Source organism: Anguilla anguilla, chromosome 17, assembly GCF_013347855.1.
Source record: "Anguilla anguilla isolate fAngAng1 chromosome 17, fAngAng1.pri, whole genome shotgun sequence".
Taxonomy (NCBI): domain Eukaryota; kingdom Metazoa; phylum Chordata; class Actinopteri; order Anguilliformes; family Anguillidae; genus Anguilla; species Anguilla anguilla.
This window is the reverse complement of record NC_049217.1, coordinates 13270951-13291066: the sequence shown is the minus strand read 5'-3', so window position 1 is coordinate 13291066 and position 20116 is coordinate 13270951. Positions and strand designations below refer to the sequence as shown.

Sequence of the window (20116 nt, the reverse complement as noted above, 5' to 3'; positions counted from 1 at the left end):
CAGTCCAGACATGCAAACATCCCTCCTCCATTAACAAAATAAAATAAAATCTAAGAAGCAGGGCACATGACCAATGTTTTTCTGCCTGTCACGTTGTCTCACTGTTTTCAATAATTGCCAGCTTGTTTTTTTCCATTGGGGTGAGTTTGTGTTCCTGGTATGACTGTGTTGAAGAAAAAGACAGATAGTCATTTGATCTGTGAATAGATTGTGTTCACTGGAATAAGAGGTTCCTGTAGTATTGTTGTCATGCCTGCATGTTATTGCAGACTCCCTGGGGTGACTTTCATGAGGTCATGAGGCAAATATTACATCAAGGAGGCAAAGCTATTGAGTTGTGGCTGCTGCTAGTGCTACACGTAGATGATGCTGTTGCTTACAGAGTATGTGTTGTTTTGCAGTGTGCCTTACCCTGGGTGACAAAGACCAAAGTGATCTGCCATCTAATTTCTTTGTTGTATTTAAGATACAAGACAAAATGCAGCTCCCTCAGAGCATACCATACATGAGAGGTAGTCCCTTTATGAAAATTCTTATACAATAATGACCTTTTTTATTTGAGGCTATTTAACACCGGGATACTCAAATTTGACCCCCTCGAGATCAATAGTACTGCTGGTTTTCTCTTCTGCCTGATATTCCATAGTTGAGTAATGTCCCTGACTGGACAGAAATTACACTTATCTGGTGTGTCAGGTTTAAGTCAGTCCCCGATTAGAGGGGAGGAATGAAGGCCAGCAGCACTACTGGCCCCACTGGCCAGATTTGTGTATCCCTGGTTTAGTTATACAGAGCCCCTAGAAAGGTTCAACCCAGACATGTCCATGCTTTGTATTTTTACAGTAGATATAAATGTAATGGATGTTTTCTTATTACTGGACATTTGCGGTAACTTTTTATTTTGTTGTATATCGGTTACGTACGTGCAAGCGTTACTGGGATATTAGAAAAATGTTAGAAAGATTTCATCGATCACTGAAAACGGCAATGAGTTCCGAATAGACCGTCTTGTAAAATCAACCATCTTTGGACTACGGCACTTTTCCATACCAATGGCACAAACAGTATGCCGTCCAATAATGTATCTCGGTAATGTTGTAATTTACGTGTAGGCGAGAAAGCCATGTCAGGTTTATGCATTTGTGATAATTTTCAAATTGTAAAGTAAAAAAAAAATTAGGTTGCTTTTTAAAAAGCTCATTGCGGTGAGAACTGTCCTCCCCTTTATATCTGAGATTTTTGGCCGAGGCCAGTGCGACCACACCGCCCCATTGGCGCACGCGCATGAGAAGAAAGCAACAGTGCTAGAGCACAACAACACAAGACCCACGGGATAGGGATGCTTCGATGAAGAAAATCGATTGAAATCAAAGAAAACATTGACAACAGCCGACCCCGATTGCTGTGAATTTTGCCGATTTCATACGTGTAGATGGTGCCGAGCCCATGAACTTGGCTAGTCAGAGCGGAGAGGCCGGCTGCAGCCAGCTCCTCTTCGCCAACTTCAACCAGGACAACACGTAAGGAGCATCAGGGGACGGGGTCTAGAAAGACCGAGGCTGTGGTGGCGGCCTAGCATCTCCGAAATGTGTGATGTAGACGGGCCATTAACTACACGCTTGATTTGTAATGGAAAGGAGTAAAAGTATTTATACCAGCTTGTCAAATGGAGAGCTGTCAAATAGGATAGTTGGATCACCGGCTAATCAAATTGTCAAATCACATCATTCATGGTCTTTGTCACGGTTAGCAAGCTAGCTAGCTGCATAAGTTAGGCATTGGCGATAACATCAGCTAACAACTAAGAAAATTGCCAGCATGTACGGGTTATTTTTTAGTTAGCTACCATATAGCAACTTACGTCAACCATATAGCTAAACCGAAAAAACAAAGCGACCACTTTCCTTATCTTACTGTCTGAATATTTTGGCGTTTTGTAACGTTATATTTGTTTCATTTGAAAGCGGCCAGCTAGCTAGCTAGCTAACCAAGCAAGTTCAAGAGCTAAAAGTGACAAAGCACGTTTTTAGAATCGGCTCTGCTGTCACAGTTGTCAAACAGTCCCAGTATTAGCTAAAAGCAAATGAAATTACTACCTGGCAAACTGGTTACCACCATCTAGGTAGTTAACAATTAGACCTAGTGTTTTTTGTTGCTCTTTTAAAGCTAGGCGGTTAGCTACGTGTTCACATGTTTGCCTTCTCATTTAGCAAGATTAGCTGGCGAACATTTGTTGCTTGATTGAGTAATACAACACTCGCATCACGTTATCTAAACGTTCTGTGATGATACCTTGCTTGTTGGTTATTCTATAAAGGCTCCGCCTAAAACTCGTCTGCACTGCGATTGCAAAAAGACTGACTGTCGTGCTGCTTGTTTACAAGTCAAGACTACTGCGTTATTACATTTACTAGCGACCTGGTTGTACAGCCTTCATGCGATTAACATTGAAATCTAGGTTAGTTGGCTTTCAGTTGACTAATCAGTGATTCATTTTGTTACCAAAGCTGATATTTCTTTACTGTTAACTGTTTGCTACACTTAATGGCAAGTCTTTGTTCTCTTCTGAAGCCATCCAAAATATGATCTGGGAAATCGTCTTTATTCATCATTAAAAATGATTACATTGTTTATCCATTACTTTTTCTACAATACATAAAGCCTTTGTATGAGTACCAGGGGTAAATTGCACTGTAAAGAGGAAGTAATACCTGTCTGTTGCTATTTTGGAATCTAGGTGTTTATTCAATCGGTGAAATAAGTGTATTTATTATTATTATTATTATTATTATTATTATTATTATGAAATGGCAAAATAATAGTTTCACTGTGTTGCATATATGCTGAAATAAACTTGAAGGAGAGGTACACATACAAGCACACACTTTTTCAAAGTCAATTAAGGTTTTTTTTTTTTTCTCCCCCCCATGTTCACAGGTCCTTAGCTGTCGGCACCAAATCAGGCTACAAGTTCTTCTCTTTGTCATCTGTGGATAAATTAGAACAGATTTATGAATGTAGTAAGTATTGTATTGACCAAAAACATTACGTTCAGTACAGCACAAATCTGAATAAAGCTTTATGTGACTCAAAATTATGCACGTTTTAAATGAGTTCTTTAGCAGATTTCTCTGAATGCACGTGCAGAAGCATTTTTCTTTAACCCTTTGCTGAATGTGAGAGTTGGTTTAGCCGGTCAGATATAAATTGGCATTTTAACTGGTAAATTTCTCACCATAAATTTTGTTCTGAGTCAACTGACATTTGTTAAAAAGTTTACCTTGAAGTCACTTTATGTAGAAAATCACTAACAATGGTGGGTACTTATAAATTGAGGAACTTACTTGACTGTCTTGAAGAGGGTGTTTCCTGTGTTGCTCCTGTAGACTAAGTAGGTGTTTTCCCCTCTCCAGCTGACACTGAAGATGTGTGCATTGTGGAAAGACTGTTCTCAAGCAGCCTTGTTGCTATTGTTAGCCTTAAAGCGCCCAGGAAGCTGAAAGTGTGTCACTTTAAAAAAGGAACAGAGATCTGTAACTACAGCTACTCCAACACTATTCTGGCAGTGAAACTCAACCGACAGGTAAAAATAAAATGAATAATTCTGAATATCTTTGTATCACTGGCTGTTTCTTACCAGTAGCCCAATTTCAATGAACCAACCAGAAGTCAAGGATTAGCACTAGCATAGACTTGTTCACAGATCGTTGCAAAACTTATGTATTCATGTTTTATCTAGTAATTTCAAGAAATTCTGTCATTTTTATCTCCAGACTAAAAATTGTGACTAGCATAGGCACTTACTTCCTTAGCAGAAGGCAGTATGTGTCGTTTTTAGGAGAGGAAATGCATGCAAATCCCGCTGTGCACCGGTACCTTTTATTATGGGTGCAGTATTGCCCATGTGTACTGTTTGCATTGTTAGGCAGTGAACTGTGAAGGTTGCTTAACGGTCATGTTGTAAGGGTGATAATGTTTACGCTGGTGGTGGTCGTTCTGCTCACAGCAGTGAAACATTACATTTTCACAACAGTCTGCTGAATCTGTTTCCTGCCCATTAAATGTGCACCTGACTTTGCCATTCGCTGGTGTAGAAATGAAACTGGACTGAACTGGCTACAATGTTCTGTCTGAAGTATATTATCCGCTGAAATTGGATTCATTAGCGCAGAGATCGATCGATGTAGATCAGTAGATGGATGTTGATGGCAAATTGTGTTTGAGTTTGTTGTGTCCCCTCATTTCACAGAGGTTGATAGTATGTCTGGAAGAATCGCTTTATATCCACAATATCAGAGATATGAAAGTACTGCATACCATTCGGGAGACTCCACCAAACCCCTCAGGTAATCTTCTTTTCGTTTTGCCAATGCATTGCAGAAGAAAAAACGGAACTAATGAACTCCTCAAATTTAGCCTAGCGCCATTATGCTATTATCAGTCTGTTATGCTTATGGTATTATCAGCCTGTTAGTTGAAATCCAGTTTGAAATACAATATCATCATTCCCAAAGTACAAAATTTGCTTGCAGGCTGTATGGCAATCACAGTAAAAACCACAGTCTGTTTTTTGGGTTTCAATTCCTGTATCTTGCAGCAGTTAAAAGAATTCAAGCCAAAATGTAGAGGTGAATCATGGGATTTTATGCCAAGAAATCCCTTTTTAAACCTTTATGAAATGGTACTAAATGTGTTTCATGCATGTTTGATGTAATTTAAAGTTGTCTATGGTTTGTTGTGCTGACCTGAATTGAGGGGTTGTTTAATTATTTCTGTAAAATCTGAGATACTGAAAAAATCTGAGAAAAATATCACATTTATTGGGTGAGTTGGCATTACCCTTTGGCAAAGAAGAGATGGCAAACCTGTGCTGATTTGATGATTTTATTGGAAATGTGTGAAAATCAGATTTTCATTTTTTGTTCTCATAGGGTTGTGTGCGCTGTCAATTAGCAATGACAATTGCTATTTGGCATATCCAGGAAGTGCAACAATAGGAGAGGTACAAGTGTTTGACACCATCAATCTGGTGAGTTTGTCTTAAATGTGAAGAATAGCTGCTTCTGTGAAATAGCCATTGGTGGCGTTCAGAATAAATTTATCGATCTCTCTGCCTCTCCAGCGCGCTGCTAACATGATCCCTGCCCACGACAGCCCGCTGGCGGCTTTGGCTTTCGATGCAAGCGGTACTAAACTAGCCACAGCCTCAGAGAAGGTAACGCCACAAGCTGCCAGCCCGTCGCCATCCCGTGATTATGGGATGACGCGCACGCTTCCTGCTACCTGTTCAAACTCGGCGACGGGTTCACATTGGGGATTAATGCGACTGTGTGGCCTCTTTCAGGGGACCGTGATCAGGGTATTCTCCATTCCAGAGGGGCAGAAGCTGTTTGAGTTCAGGAGAGGAGTGAAGAGGTGGGTGGTTCTGAATCATCGCGACATGCTGATCGCCTGTGATGTACTGTATGGCAATCAGGGTTACCGTGCCGATGAGGCTGCCGGCAGTCTCTGATACGTGTGAACAGGTGTATCAGATTTTTTTTTTTTTTTTTGACCTGGTTCTCTTCACCTGGCTTTCTGCCTTTTATCTTTTTATGAAGTTGCCTTATCATCAGTTAGAGATTACAACTGGATCTGCAACGAGAAGAATTTGGGTGAAAAGGACTCTCTGTTCTTGGTTCTGTTTTGCAGATGTGTCAGCATTTGTTCCCTTGCCTTCAGCATGGAAGGACTCTTTCTCTCTGCCTCCAGTAACACTGAAACAGTTCATATCTTTAAGCTGGAGACCCAGAAGGAAAAGTAAGTCTGTCGTGTTTCTGTTTCGTCATGTTTGCTTCCTCCTTCTGTAGATTTGCGACCAAGCAGGTCCTCCAGCTTTCTTTAAATTTAGTCAGTGAAGGAGATTCTAGATTCGGCTTATGGTGGGCTCAGCTGAAATTTGAGCTTGTGGGAACATCCAGGCAAATGCCCTCTTTTAGTGTGTATCATTGGCTTCAGTGCAAACCGGTGTTATTGAATTGAAATGAAAAGCTTTTATAAGGCACCGTGGATTACTCTGCAGGAACAAACCATTTTCAGACTGCATTCATTCAGGTTTTTGTCAAGTCTATGCCGAAGTCGTTGAGAAAAAATATCTGCTAAAAACCCAAATGTGCTTTAGCAAGATAAATACCTACCACTGAAAAAATAAGCATTGCACATAAAATAAGGTTACTACTTGAAGGGTGGAATGGTTTTCCCACGGAAACAAAACCTAGTGGAGTTGTTCTGTTGGTGTTCTGCACATTTCAAAATTGGCATCCTAAGACCCATTGACTTGTGCTTGGCATGTCCAGCTAAGCATCGTGAATGTACACTTTGTATGTAAATAATGATATAATAAACATTACATATAATAATTATATGCAGTCTTTCTCCAAGTAAACAAAATTTGAGACTCCTGAGAACCACATGCTGAATAATATTTGAAAAATAAGCCACTGTCAGTTTTGCAGGGAGCAATTCTTTGTATTCTTCAACAGCATCAGAATAAGATGTTCGTTTGGTCTAGACCCACGCAAGAACGTACCCAAATAAATTTAGTGGAATGAGGTGGACTGAACTTCAGAATTGCTCTGGCCCTTAAAATGGACGTTCCTCTGTTTTTTTTCCCCCCAATAGGCCACAGGAAGAGCCCACAACTTGGACGGGCTATTTTGGCAAAGTGCTGATGGCCTCCACCACCTACCTGCCGGCCCAGGTGACGGAGATGTTCAACCAGGGCAGGGCCTTCGCCACTGTCAGACTGCCATTTTCAGGACACAAGAACATCTGCGCGCTAGCCACGTGAGATACGATTTGTTCTACTTCTGCTGCTTCAAAATAGAATCGTTTCATATGTGCAGTCAACCTTACCCCAAACAACATTACTAGCAGCTGTGAGACAAGGCAGCACCATTATAGCAAGTTGTGGGAATCTCAATTAATTTCTTTTGAATCTCACTTTTCTCAATTTGTAAAATTCATCCATGCCCAGTTGATTACAGTATGCTGGCACCCACCCGTACAGGTGGTACTTTTAAAAAAAAAATCGATGTCCATCTGAGGTTCCATAGAGAGTTCAGGGTTTTTCCTGGCTCAAAATAGGACTTAGGTGGTGACGTTGTATGACAGTGATTGCAGTCGATCGGGGTTTACTGCCACTGTCAACTCGATGTGTTGTCTCCCTATTTTTAGCTATATTTTTACGTCTTCTCTTTCTTGGGTCAGAATTCAGAAGATCCCTCGTCTGCTGGTGGCAGCAGCGGATGGCTACCTGTACATGTATAATCTGGACCCGCAAGAGGGGGGAGAGTGCACACTAATGAAACAGCACAAGTAAGCCTTCACTGTGGCCCTGGCATTTTTAACCGGAGGATTGTGAGTTCAAATCCCAAGTGGGGCATTGCTCAAGGAGCCGGATAAAGTAATTTGCTACGCTTCTATCAAAATGTTATCCAGTAATACGTTTTAGATGCGTTTAGTACGTACGCCGAGTTCTCAGTTCTCTCTCAGGATAACTTGAATGTGCTGTTCTCTCTCAGATTGGATGGCAGTGTGGAGTCTGTCAATGAGATCCTTGAGCCGACAACCCACGACCGTCCGCTTGTGGCGCAGACTTACAATGCCACAGTGTCCAAAGGTACAAACAGCCTTCAGACTGAAATTTGGCAGCACAACAAGAAGTATAATGGGGGTGGGGGTATTATTCATGTGGATAATGTATTTTACGTATTGTATATTTTATTTTAAATGTCCGTCCTGGTAAAAAGCCTTTTAAATAATGTGTAAGCGTCAATTTCATTTCAGTATAGGCATTTCAGTACAAGTCACAGAAATGTCAATCTTTGGGCGTTTTTTTTTTTTTTTTAGTTCATTCATCAAATTTAAGTTCATTCAAAGAAATGAACTGAGTGAACTGAAATGGAATTGAGCACAGCCATGGTAGGCATGTCTCTAAACAGACTCTATGGAGGGCTTCAGTGAAATGGTGTGTATTGACCCCGCTAGGCTACTCTGAGGATCAGGGAGCAGTGGGGGGAGCCGGCATGGAGGACGACATGAGCTCCCTGCGTCTGGACGAGGAAAACGAGCAGCCTCCCATGATCTTGGAGACGGACTGAGCGCGCCCAGTGGGACGGGGAACGGGCACCCGCGTTACACAGCGGAAAGGGGGGGGGGGCACTCGTCCGGAGCTGCTACGAACTCGTAACTAAGCGGAAGGGAGGTTAAATGAGACGTTTCAAAGCGGGCCTCAACTGTAGACTAATTCTCTCTCTCTCTCTCTGTCTCTCTCTCTCTGTCTCCGTCTCTCTCGCTCTCAGATCCTCGCCTCCCCTCCTTCCCTCGCTCAGAGAGAGAGAGAGGATTGGAGAAGAGGGAGAGAGGAGGATAGTATTTTTTTATTTTTGGAAAATCTCTGCTCAGCTCTTCCCTTCCCGGTTCTTAAAAAGATACAAATCACAGTGCTGCTCGCTGCTTAGCTTTGCATGTACATGTGCCAAGTGTAGGAATCGCTCGTAATAATTTGCATTCGTGTAGATGGTTTCTGACTCGTACGGCGGGTGCTTCTCACGTTAAGTGTTGTCTGGATCGTAGTGCTTTGTACATTTGACAAGTTAGCAACTCCCATCCCAGAAATCCGTTGTCAGATGGCCATTGGGGTATGGTTTGATTTGCTTGTGTGGAGCGTCCTGTAAGAGAGATGCTGAAGAGTGGCCGTCGGGGAGTATACTCAAAGCTGGGGACGGGGAATAATTTTTCAGGCCCCGTCCTCTTTCCATGACCCCTTCACAAACTCCAGGTGACACACAGCCTGCTGTAGGCTAGCCCTGCCTTCCCTGCCCCCTCCCATAGAGATGGCCATGACTTTGCTTCTGTCTCGTTAGTCATTTTATATGGAGGAACGTATCAAACGATCTTCTTACCCGGTCTACATTTTTTCATTTTCGCTTCTTACAAGGCATGCTGATGTTAAAGGTTTGTGGTCAAATGAGTAACCCAGTGTTTTCAGTATGCCTGGAATTATGACCAGTTCTTGTTTTTAAATGAAACAATCTTAAAACTTTTGAAGACTGAACAATAGCTTCTAAACACTCATGCAAAGACTTGCTTTTTGATAAAGCTTTTTTCTTTTTTTGGCCTTGTTTTTGTTGTACGTTGTTGTTCGAAGGAGAGCCGATTCCTCGGGTGTGTTTTTGAAATGAAGACTGAGCCAATCAGAGGATGTTTCCAACCTGTTTTTTTTTTTCCATAAATAAATTAACTGTGTTCCAGTCCTTTTCTCCGATGCATTTTGCGTTCATGAAAATTCTGAAAACGGAAGCTAATGATGTGCTTGATTTCAGTCGCAGTCTCACATTCTCGCGTGTGTCGATTTATGTATCCTACCCAGCTTTAAATGTTAAATTAAACCCATAATCCTTTCAATGAGAGACTGAGTTTTGGCCCCTCAGACGTAGCCCAACTAGAATGTCTTCATAGTTCACACAGTTTATTTGCACACGGTTCATTTTTTTTTGTTTTTTATTCCTGTGTTGACACACATACTGCATACACACACACATCATCATCTGGTGGTTGTGCACTGGTTGACTCACCATGACCATATATGGGTAAATGGGGAAATTCCAGTCGGTACATCTGATGTGGAGTTCAGGGGAGAGTTGGCTGGGAATGGAACGCGTTTCCATGCGGAGTCCCCAGAAAGGGCTACAGCAAGATCAGATGTGCTGCCTGAGACTCCTGCTTCCTGTCTCTGGAGAGCACAGAGTGATGCAGAGCGGGGCGTCTCGCTAGTTGAGTCCGCTGCCTTTGGTTCCGATTTTTGTCCAGGAAATTGGAGCAAACAGTTAACTAAGCCTATCTGACATCTCTGGACTGTTACCTGCTAAGTCCTTTAAGAAAGAGATGGTAGGGCTATAAGGTAATAAACTAAAAGTTTATTTTAGTTTATTACCTTATGAACTTAAATGCCCCATAAAATGAAAAACCACGCCCCTTAAATGAGAAATGAATGGCAACAAAAATGAATGTAGTTTGTTATATCCGGTGGCAAGTGACAACTCCAAATTAAAGGACCTGTAGGAAGCACTCTGTAATCAATTCTGAGCATTTCTAATGATCCCAGCATATGATGGGCCTGAAATAGATTTGTGATGGCCAATGTGCATCTCATTTCCTCACTTTAACCTGCAACTCTCCTCATTTGTAACTCTTCAGGCAGATTAATTGTGACTGGAGTGGAGTATCCTCTTGGCTTGACTTACACATACAATAAGGTTTAGCCCAGGATCAAACTCACTGCAGTGGCCTAAGTGCCCATATTTCAGTGACATAATTGTTGTTCAACCCATTTACATCGATTTTCTGAGACGGCCGAACTGGTGGAACTTGGAAGAAAATGAAAAGGGGAGAGAAACGCTCTTACAATATATCGGTCAAATTTAAGGACGATGTGCACTGCAGGTAGATTTCATAGGGCCCTTCTTAAAACTACTGAGTCTATGAACTAGCAGCGCGAAGAGTGCCATTACACTCTTGTGGACTTTGTGATGCATGTGTTTCTCATGAGTCTGTACTGAAGTTGTGTAGAAGTACTCATTTCAGTTTGTACTTCACAGCGGCGAAGCTTTCTTTCAAAGCAATCTGTGGGCTGTCTAATGCTAACCCACAGTAAGTGAGTTTTCTAATCATTTTTTTTTTTTGTATGAAATGTGAATTGTTCCTTATAAAAACTGATCTATATACACAAAGGAGGAATTTTCTGTGTAAAATAAAATATGATTCTATGTGTGTGAAAGACCTGTTCCATGCTTTCGCCATTCTCTACACACTGGACATTAGTTACCAAAGCCCAATGATGTTAGAGAGGAGTTCAGTCAGTGGGGTATCAAATGCAGCTTGCCTTGTTATTCAAGCACAGAAAATGATGGCAGTTTATGTTTAAACGCATTAAGTTATACTTGCCTTTGCTATTTAATTTTTAAATCATGCTGTACTTCTTTTTAACTGAAAAGGACCAGAGGTGCAGTGTTGGTTCATATGCAGTTGGTCTGGCCAATTGTATAGCAGCAGGTCATCAGAAAAGTTTGTGAAAACAAATAATTTCCTTCATCGCACATAAAATTATGTGGGCCAATCAGAAACATATACTAAAACTGAAATAATAGGAAAACATTCCAGAAAATGAAGGTTGAAACTGGCTATTAGTTACATTTTTGATCTTCTGGTCTTCGAATGAGGGCATGCTTAAAAAAAAACAAACAAAAAACAGAAACAGCCAAATCTCATGTAATTTTTTTTTATTGAAAAGCACTGTATGACCAGCATAAATGCGTTAAATGCATCATGGCATCTGAAAACTGCTTAATGATTCATATAAAACAAATTGCGCCAAAATATATATTCAATTACACTATTTTGCTGTATCAAAATGCAAGGCAGAATATAAGGTGAAGTCTAAAACATCAACAGTATTTCCTAGCAATAAAACTTTATAAAAATAGGCAGCAAGTGCAGTTCATGCTCTGTTTTTCATTTTATTTTACTCGCATTAGACAATCTTCAGATCTTTCAAAGCAGATTCCAGGGTCTGAAATAAGAAATAAAACTTTTTTAAATTGGGCAAATAAACAAAAGGGTTAACTGCAGCTTTCAATTTTGAGTCTCTCCTGTTTGCAGACCTACAGTCAAATGTGGTATCCTCAGGATGAAGCTTACTAAGTGTAATTTAAATAGAGCAGGGCTGTCATCCTGTAGGTTTTCATTTCAACCCTAATTTGGCACATCTATTTCTACCAATTAGCAGTTCAATGAGATCTCTTGCAGCTGAACGGGGTGGGCTTTTCCAGAAACAGGGTTGGGCAGCCCCAGACTAGAGCTTAAAAAGGAAATGCAACTCCTGGGATTTCTTCCCATCAGGGATTTTCTCTGCCCTGGGGACTTTTTTTTTTCTCGGGTTCAGGTTTGGTCTCCCCCAATTTTTTATTTTATGTTTTTCTGTAAAGTGTCTTGGTGACAGTGCACTTAAAATTGACTTGCATAACATTGAACAGCATGATTACAAATTGTGAGTACGAATGTAAAGGCTTACCTTAACATCCCAAATGGCCATTCCCCCATCCATTCCAGTGGTGCAGAATTTAGCACACTTGGTCTTTCCGCCTTCCAAAATGGAGATTTGGCTGCAGGTCACACACAATTTTGATTAGTAGCGTACTTTTTCACAGCCTTCATAGGCATTCTAAATGCTTGTGATGTCCACAGTATAAAAGTTCTTAATAGGCCATGCATTTCAAATACAAATTTTCCTCAAAAGTGCACAAGTCAGAAATTCCATAATTTCTCTATTATGTCACATTCATTCATGTTCAATTTGCATATTTAATCAGTCCTTATTTTAGATTTTATTTATTCACATTATATCGACAAGGGATATTTATATTAAAATTAAGTTGGCACAACTTGACAGGTCAATACAAGTATAAGTATAATATCAGAATACCAAATGGAGGAGGACCTTATCCAACGTGCCAGCCGCACAGTAAGTCATAATGCAACGCTAATTTGTATGTGCTTTGTAGACTATGTACGGGCACATATGTGCCATAGTTCCATATGGAACACCAACACCTGCAGGTGCTTTTCAGAGGCAGGTGCACTCTGTAGGTCTCCAAGAGTTGGGGGCGGGTCAGGGGCAGTGCTTGGCCAGGGGGTGGGCCTTGGGCAGGGGGAAGGGCCTGGGGAGGGGGGCGCTCTTGCCTGATGCTGTTCTTGTGCAGAGACTCCAGCACGGCCTCCTTGGTCTCAGAGGTGGCCTTCTTGTCCATGTTCTGGAAGCGCTCCCTGGCAGTCATCCCCCGCTGGGCGCTCTGCTTGGGCACGTCCAGCTTCCCTCTGAAGGTGATGGTCCCCTTCGCCTCGTCGTAGACGAAGAGCACCGGGTAGCAGTCGTGGCCCTGGGGAAAAAGGAACGCAACGGAGTTGCAATTAAAGGTCAGTTATACGGCTGCCAACGCTGGGCTGACCAATTGTGCGACATACAAGCCGGCGGGTCAGAGCTTACCCCCGCCACCAGGCTGTTCTCGGTAATGAACGTCACGCACAGGAGGGGAAGGGTCTCCGAGCTCAAGCTGGTGACACTAATAGAGAAGTAATGACAAACGTACAGTTAGGCCTGAGGAACTGCCACTCCAATGAGCAGATGAAATCTCTCTCATTGTTACAGCTCGTACCATATCAGTAGCCTAACCATTAGATTCCGCTCTTCGTAAACATATGAAGAGTCTGGCATTTAATGGTTGAGGATAACAATGTGGATCTAAAGGAATGGGGCAAGGATTTAATTAATATTAATAAGCAGCAACTGCTCTGTCTTTGTTCCAGTTCTGTCTCCTGTGTATGTGTGTTAGGATCATTGCAACAACCACTCCTTTCAAATGCTTTGCAGGCCTGCCTCCTTGTGAATATTCATGTGATGTTCAGACAACGGAATGCTGTATGAGAGTGGGAGTACTACTGAGAGTGGCACAACTAAGGTAATGATAAGCTAAGGCGAACATAAAGGAAAGATATTATGGTTGTCTTTTTCTGTTTTTTTTAAACTGACATACAGGAATTTTCTTTGAAAAATAAACACAATTACCAGTAGATGTAAATAGCCAGTTCTACATTTTTATAATTCTCTGCGTATTGAATATTCATAACTTCAAAGCTGATGACATCACATTAAGATTCATTTAAGCTATGTTTTCACATATCTGGCCCATTTTGAATCTGAACTGTTTTAGTCTGACTGTCCACACTATCTCACAATTATCTCACACATTGAAAGACACAGGGCGAGTGACTTCTGACGCAGTAAACTACACATGAATGCAAAGAAACACGATCTGCACATCAACAAACAGGTCACATCCTGAGAACCAGAACTGAATTGAGATTGAATACGACATAAAAATGTAGTTAACTGACTTTTTGAAAAGATCTGTTTCCATGTGTTTTTTTTTTGTGTGCCATTTATACAAAAAGTTTTGTTTCATAACTGATACAAATCATATCTGTGTCAGATAATCATGGCAGTCATAACACAGCAGGTATAATATATGGGACCAGTATTCATGTTTTCTATTTCCCACGCTCCCCTCCCCCCTCCACCCCCCCAGCATTACTCACACGGGGGTCTTCCCACCCTCGGCCACTGCCACAGTGCTGTCATGGCTGGCCCAGGCCACTCGGTTCCCACTGGCGGAGAAGGAGACGCCGTGGACCCAGCCCGCGGTGCCGGTGGACTCAAACATCATCTCCCCAAAGGGCATCTTTGAGCCCCAGGGCGTGGGGGCCGGCTTCTCCTCCACCTCCTTGATGTAGGCAGAAAAAATCCTTGGAGGCACAGAAGGATTTGTGTGAGGACAGGAAGATAGTCTCGGATTTTCCATTTCACCTTAACATTCACCCTTTAGATCTGAATGGGAGTTTAGAATAACATCATGTTGTCTTTGTGGTATCAGGAACAAAGAAAGCAAATGTGACTCAATTAATGGAACCCAGAGGCCCCTTTTAAGCCGCCTTTCATCAGACCCATGATTAGATTACGCTCCGATTGTGATGTGAAGCCAAAGAACCGGTTCAGACCTGCATTTGAAGTCAGACGATCCAGCTGCCAGCAGCACATTGTTGGGGTGCCAGTCCAAGCTAAGGATAGTGGAGCGAATCGGCTTCTTGATGTGTTTGCAAACCCACCTGAAAACGCACAAACAGTGGTATTGCTGAACAGAACATGTAGGACAATCTTCTTAAGCTGAGGTTGTGAACAAATAGCAAGACCATTAAAAGAAAAACAGTCTACTGTCACAGAATAAATACCATAAAATTCTGCTTGGTAATGTGATGTGAGGATAGTAAGTCACACAGAATCGCACATCCATGTGGCAAATTTGCTTTGTCTGATCCGGAACATTCGTGGTTCATCATCTTCGATTTACTCCAATCTGACTTGAGATGCATATCTTAATGTGTCTGACTGAGGGGAATCAAGAATTACTGAGCTATTATCTGAGCATTTACATGCATTTAACATTCATGATTATTAAATCATCTTTGTGCTTAACAGATAAAAAAATATCATAAATGTGTGATGAATCTCATTTGCAGAGGCACCATCCCTCCTATAATCCACAAAATGTGAAAATGGCTGCTGGCTGGCAAGAAATTCATCTTACATGAACTGATAGTGATGCAATGTGCTTCTATTAAACATGGCCCCTCAGGTTAGCTCAAATCAAAGATACTAGATATAAAGTTAGCAGAGTGTGTTTATGTGGAGAACAAGGCTGACTGACTGTGGCAGACAACCCTTGCCTAAGTAGTAGCGCCCATAGTCATAAAATGTGCTGGTTGTACTGATCTGAGATCAGTTTTGCCTCTGAGCTCACAATGGATAAGGTTAGAATATATACAAGGGAAACCTGATCCTGGATTCTGTTATGTATTTTGAGTTTGGCCCCTGGTTAGACCATGAGACCTGTGAAATGAGGGCAACAGGCTGACGCAGTGGCCGCTGCCTGCAGCTGTCCGTCACGGCCCCCGCTCACCAGTCGTTCTCCTGCTCGAAGTAGCAGATCGAGATGAGGCGGGACCCGCTGCCCACAGCGAACTTGTTCTCCTTGGGGGACCACGTGACGCAGCGGGCGGCGCGGTTGATCCTCAGGATGACCAGGGTGGGCTTCCACGCGTCGCCCTTCAGGGTCCAGACGTAGGCGTTGCGGTCGGTGCCGCAGGTGACGATGCGGTTGCTCTCCGGGGCCCAGTCGATGCCTGAGGAACGGAGGAGGGGGGACGTCGGTTAGTCCTCTACCTTCAGCTGCCCGTTGGGGCCTCGTCGTCCTCTCTTTCATTCTCACCTGTCACCTGACCGTTGTGCTCCTTCAGCTCATGAGTCTTGTTCCAGCTGGCCCCGCTCTTCTTATAGATGTGGACATCGTGGTTATTGGGGCACAGGGCAATTTCTTGAAGACATAAAATTTTGGGTGTGGGTTAGCTTTTGATTAGCATTTTTGATTAGCATTGATATTTTAAAAATGATTTAATGTCTAATTTTACGCAATTTATGACAGGGAAACACTATTATCTCAATAAATATGAAAATAAATACAGAAGAGTGAATAGTGATGTGGCCATCGCTGAGTATGGCTGGAAGCCCAGTTTTCTCACTCAGTGCTAAAAGAACGCAAGCCTATAAATAGATTTCGGAGAGGGGAAACATAACCTTGTTTCTAAAATTGTCTCAGCAAAATCATATACAGTATACATTCAGTCTGACTATGTTAACACAGAACACTTTTACACACAACTTGTATTAAGTACAGAATATTTTGCCACTGGGGTTGGTAAAAACAAGCATATAAATCTTCAATTCAGGAAGATTAAATGATTTTCAGACTCAAATTGTTCACACATAACTGTTTATTTCTTAACCATTGACTAAAACTATAGACAAAATCTCCGCCAATAGCAGGCTTTCCCTTTCCACTGACACTGCACAGTATGCTAATCATTCACAGTACGCTCGTCATTTTTTTCTTCCTCATTCTCTGTTCTACTCAGGTTTCAGCCAGTCACCAATAACACACCTTATATGGTAAAACGGGAAGTTTGGTGGAATTAGTCACTGCTGGTTTTCTCATCAGCCAGAAAGAACAAGCAGTTTTCAGGACAGAACAGAACAAAATTCTCATGTTATCCACCGTGCGTTTTACCTAAAATGTTACACATTTGTAGTATATTTATATTTATAGGCTTCAAGGACATTTATGTACATTTATCTTATGGATGCGGCCACAGATGAGAGAATTTGTGAGAACTAAGCTCTCTACTGTAGCACTGGCGGAGTCCTTAAATGAGGTCTTTGTGTTGTAGCCATCGCAGATTCAGGAAGTTTATACATTCAGCGGCTTGGCCTGCAGTGACGCTCCTTTTCCACTGGAAAGCGTCTTCGCTGAAGCTAACAAACTTTTCTGTTGCTTACGTGTGGTGTTCCTCGTTCTAAACACACTGTTGACTGCAGGTGGGCCTGTGGCCCAGGGGAGACAGATGCATGTCGCGGTTCTATCAGTCCAGGGTTGGGACAGACATACACTGAGGTGCGGCCAGTTCAGTTTACCCGTCCCCTTGGCTCTCTGGGCGGATCCCAGTCATCGTGGAATTAACTACAGAATGAACCACTGGAAGTGGTGTGGTCCTCTAAAACAGTCTGGCTTAACTTGCAGAAAATTAAAAGCTCTCAGGATAGGTTATATCATATGAAATTAACTTATTTAACTTATTTCAGAGCTCCTGTTTGATTTAAGAAATGTCAAAGGGGAAATATTTATATCTTGACTGCAACCAGAAATGGAAAGTATTAACATGAATCTATAATTAAAATGTGAAGTAATGTTTATTCAAAAATGAGACATTGTTTTATAGCACTGGATGCTTTCATAAACCTAAAACCCTCCAGTAACTCTGCAGATCACATCTGCAGCTGTAAGACTACATTCTGTACAGTACAGTATGCACTCAAAGACCCCTGTACAAAAAACTCAAAACACTTGTAAAACATAGGACATATTGTAGAACTGGGGCTCTGATAACTGCAGGAGGAATTCTGGGGGAAAATGAATAATGGCAGCTTGTTTCTAATTTGTATTCCACAGGAAATACCTCAAACTACCTGGCTGGCAGCCAGTCTGTACTTCACATCTTAACCGTACAGCTGATATTGAGTAATGGCTGTGGAAGGACGTGGAAGATCACACCAGATGTATATATCTTTGAAGTTTAAACACACCCGGTCATGCAGCAAGCTGTATCGCAAGTTTTGCCATACTCACGGGTTCGATCCTTGTTCCAGGCGTGGCAGCTGATTGGCTCGAGCAAAAAACTGTGGTAGGCCATGGTTGATCACTGCGTGCACTGTGTGCATAATTAAGACAGCTTTATTTATTTCCTGAGGTGTTTCAAAAAACTATTTACACAACAAAAATATATCAGAATTTAATTCTTTCAATTACCAAAAACGTATTAGCGTGGTGAAACTTTCAAAGTGCCCAAACAGGAAATGAGATAGATCTCACTCACAGTGACCTTTGTAAATAGCATTTCCATAATCTTATTTCAAAAAGCTTGAAATGAATCAAAAAGTGGAACATTCAATAATCTATTGCAAGATCATTTTTTGCATTGAAATGACTCCACTGTCAGTCTCATTACAAAGATAATTAAACAGGTAGAGGCGTTAAAATGTGTTAGTTCTTCATTTGGTTGATTAAAACCAAGCCAGACTATTGCGACGTGAAAATTGATAGATGACTCATCGTGAGGTAGGAGCAAAGGCAATCTGGCAGCTGTGCCATTAAAATGCAAGCGACTCAAAATGTTTTATTCGCTCCATAGAACATGCGGCTCCAATCTGCTGTGTGACTACCTTCTGACAGTTGCTCATTTCCACAAGTAAAAATGTAAAAAAGCACGGGCGCCGGAGTGTCTTCTAGCCACTGTCCAGCTTTTAATGCCAGTACACCTCATTCAGGCCAACCCAGATGTCTGACAATTCACACCATTTTCCTCTCGTAAACTACTTAGCCTTAATCGACTTGGTTTTTCTCCTCAACTCAAAGCAAAAATGTCATTGATTTAAGAATTCAAGTATTTCAAAAAAAGTGAAGCAGAAAAAAAAGAAGTCCTACAACTGATGCTTCTAACGGTTTTGAGGAAGTGCTTGCAATTTTCTGCCTGCCACACACACACACACAAAGTTAAATAGTATCAACGTGTACTTTAACATTTGCATTTAGAAGCCAGCAGGAAGTGCTCAACTCACCTTTGTGATGATGGGGACAGCTCGAGAGAAACCTGGCAGACGGGCGGTCAAACAGAGGCCTCCGTTCATGGACTCTGACCAGTCAACACGAACGCTGGCTGAGCTCTGAATGAACTAAAGGGAGCATTTCTCTCAAAAAGCTGCTGCAACTTCCCCTTTCCTGCCAGAGACAACTAACCACTTCCTCGTGTGGGCGGATTTCAGCTTGCAAAGAGGGCCCGCAGAATGAGCTCCACACAACGTCAGCAAGTATGCAGCCCCCAGCCCCGGTGATCCACATAACACCCCTCTGTCCCGTCTGAACCCGGTAGGCTTACACTGTTTTTTTTCCTACCACTACTTTAGCACTGTAGTGAAGCTATGTGAGAGGGGTATTTTCCTCAATAGTGCTAGGACTGGAAGCGCTGGACTAAAATAAACAGTTCCAGTACTTCTGAGAGGCGATTTTAAAAATGCATGAATGAAGGTTAAGTCAGTGTTTGACATATTACAAAAATGTGCATTTGTCTTTGGTTAAATGGCTAATGTCTATGCTGAGCAGGCCTGAGGTGGTGCTTATTCAAGGAAAGCTTTCAGGATAGCGCTCAATAAACCTTTTACATTAGAGACTAATTGCACACCTGTTGGTACAGTACTATTTTTAAAGGGAAGCATTTTCACATTCTAATCGTACTCATTTGTAAGCAACCTGAAAGTCCCATCATGACAGTATTTCAGTGGTTTTTGGAATGTTTTTGGAATTGTACACCCCTGGCTCTGTAGCATCGGCACTTGTTTCAGTTAAAGAAACATTTAATGAAGATTACGGCTGTTGCCAGGGCCTGACCATGCCATGGGAAGTTCAGGAATTTCTGTAGGGTCCTCTGCATGTGTGGGAGTCACTGCCCTGCCTACAGAAGATCACGGTGTCTGAAATTAACCGTACACCACCCCATACGTTTTCTTATTGAACTAACAAATTGAAACTGCTACTGTATGTACCATTTGCCACCATCCACCCTCCAAGTGTTTCCCAGTCTTCACTCCACAGAAGTTCAAATGATACGTTTTGACGTTGCTTATTCCTGACATACATTACTTAAATTTTCCTTAAGAGTAACTGGCAAAATTTTAAAATAGGTTCCCTAATGCTTTACTTCAATGGTATGGACCTTAAGATCATTCCTGAGGGGATATATGCTTATGTGTACATGTCCTTATTCATGTTCCAGGGTCTGAAAGAACAAAGGCTCAATA

General features: G+C 41.9%; 2 protein-coding genes across 2 annotated transcripts; one reads left to right on the top strand and one right to left on the bottom strand.

The window, feature by feature from the left end:
• Positions 1-1273: 1273 nt before the first annotated feature.
• On the top strand, positions 1274-10819 carry LOC118216603 (WD repeat domain phosphoinositide-interacting protein 2). Its single transcript, XM_035397932.1, has 12 exons — positions 1274-1520; positions 2938-3020; positions 3414-3583; positions 4250-4346; positions 4932-5029; positions 5123-5215; positions 5345-5415; positions 5692-5799; positions 6661-6825; positions 7249-7356; positions 7563-7660; positions 8029-10819. The coding sequence occupies exons 1-12, from the start codon at positions 1447-1449 to the stop codon at positions 8139-8141; spliced, it is 1278 nt and encodes a 425-aa protein (XP_035253823.1). The 5' UTR covers positions 1274-1446; the 3' UTR covers positions 8142-10819.
• A 485-nt stretch (positions 10820-11304) lies between these two features.
• On the bottom strand, positions 11305-19015 carry LOC118216606 (actin-related protein 2/3 complex subunit 1B-B-like). Its single transcript, XM_035397935.1, has 10 exons — positions 18881-19015; positions 17892-17973; positions 15921-16025; positions 15612-15834; positions 14653-14760; positions 14194-14400; positions 13085-13160; positions 12781-12977; positions 12113-12203; positions 11305-11611 (listed from the first exon to the last, which is right to left on the bottom strand). Exons 2-10 carry the CDS (start codon positions 17953-17955, stop codon positions 11573-11575), a joined length of 1110 nt encoding a protein of 369 aa, XP_035253826.1. The 5' UTR covers positions 17956-17973; positions 18881-19015; the 3' UTR covers positions 11305-11572.
• Positions 19016-20116: the final 1101 nt, after the last annotated feature.

Excerpts from the sequence above, each read along its gene's own strand:
- LOC118216603 (XM_035397932.1), top strand. The coding sequence starts at position 1,447 with ATGAACTTGGCTAGTCAGAGCGGAGAGGCCGGCTGCAGCCAGCTCCTC. Across the intron at positions 3,021-3,413 it reads AGAACAGATTTATGAATGTA|CTGACACTGAAGATGTGTGC; the intron begins GTAAGTATTGTA and ends TCCCCTCTCCAG. Across the intron at positions 7,661-8,028 it reads CAATGCCACAGTGTCCAAAG|GCTACTCTGAGGATCAGGGA; the intron begins GTACAAACAGCC and ends TGACCCCGCTAG.
- LOC118216606 (XM_035397935.1), bottom strand. The coding sequence starts at position 17,955 with ATGGCCTACCACAGTTTTTTGCTCGAGCCAATCAGCTGCCACGCCTGG. Across the intron at positions 13,161-14,193 it reads GAGGGTGGGAAGACCCCCGT|TGTCACCAGCTTGAGCTCGG; the intron begins GTGAGTAATGCT and ends CTTCTCTATTAG. Across the intron at positions 12,204-12,780 it reads CTGCACAAGAACAGCATCAG|CCAAATCTCCATTTTGGAAG; the intron begins GCAAGAGCGCCC and ends TGTGACCTGCAG.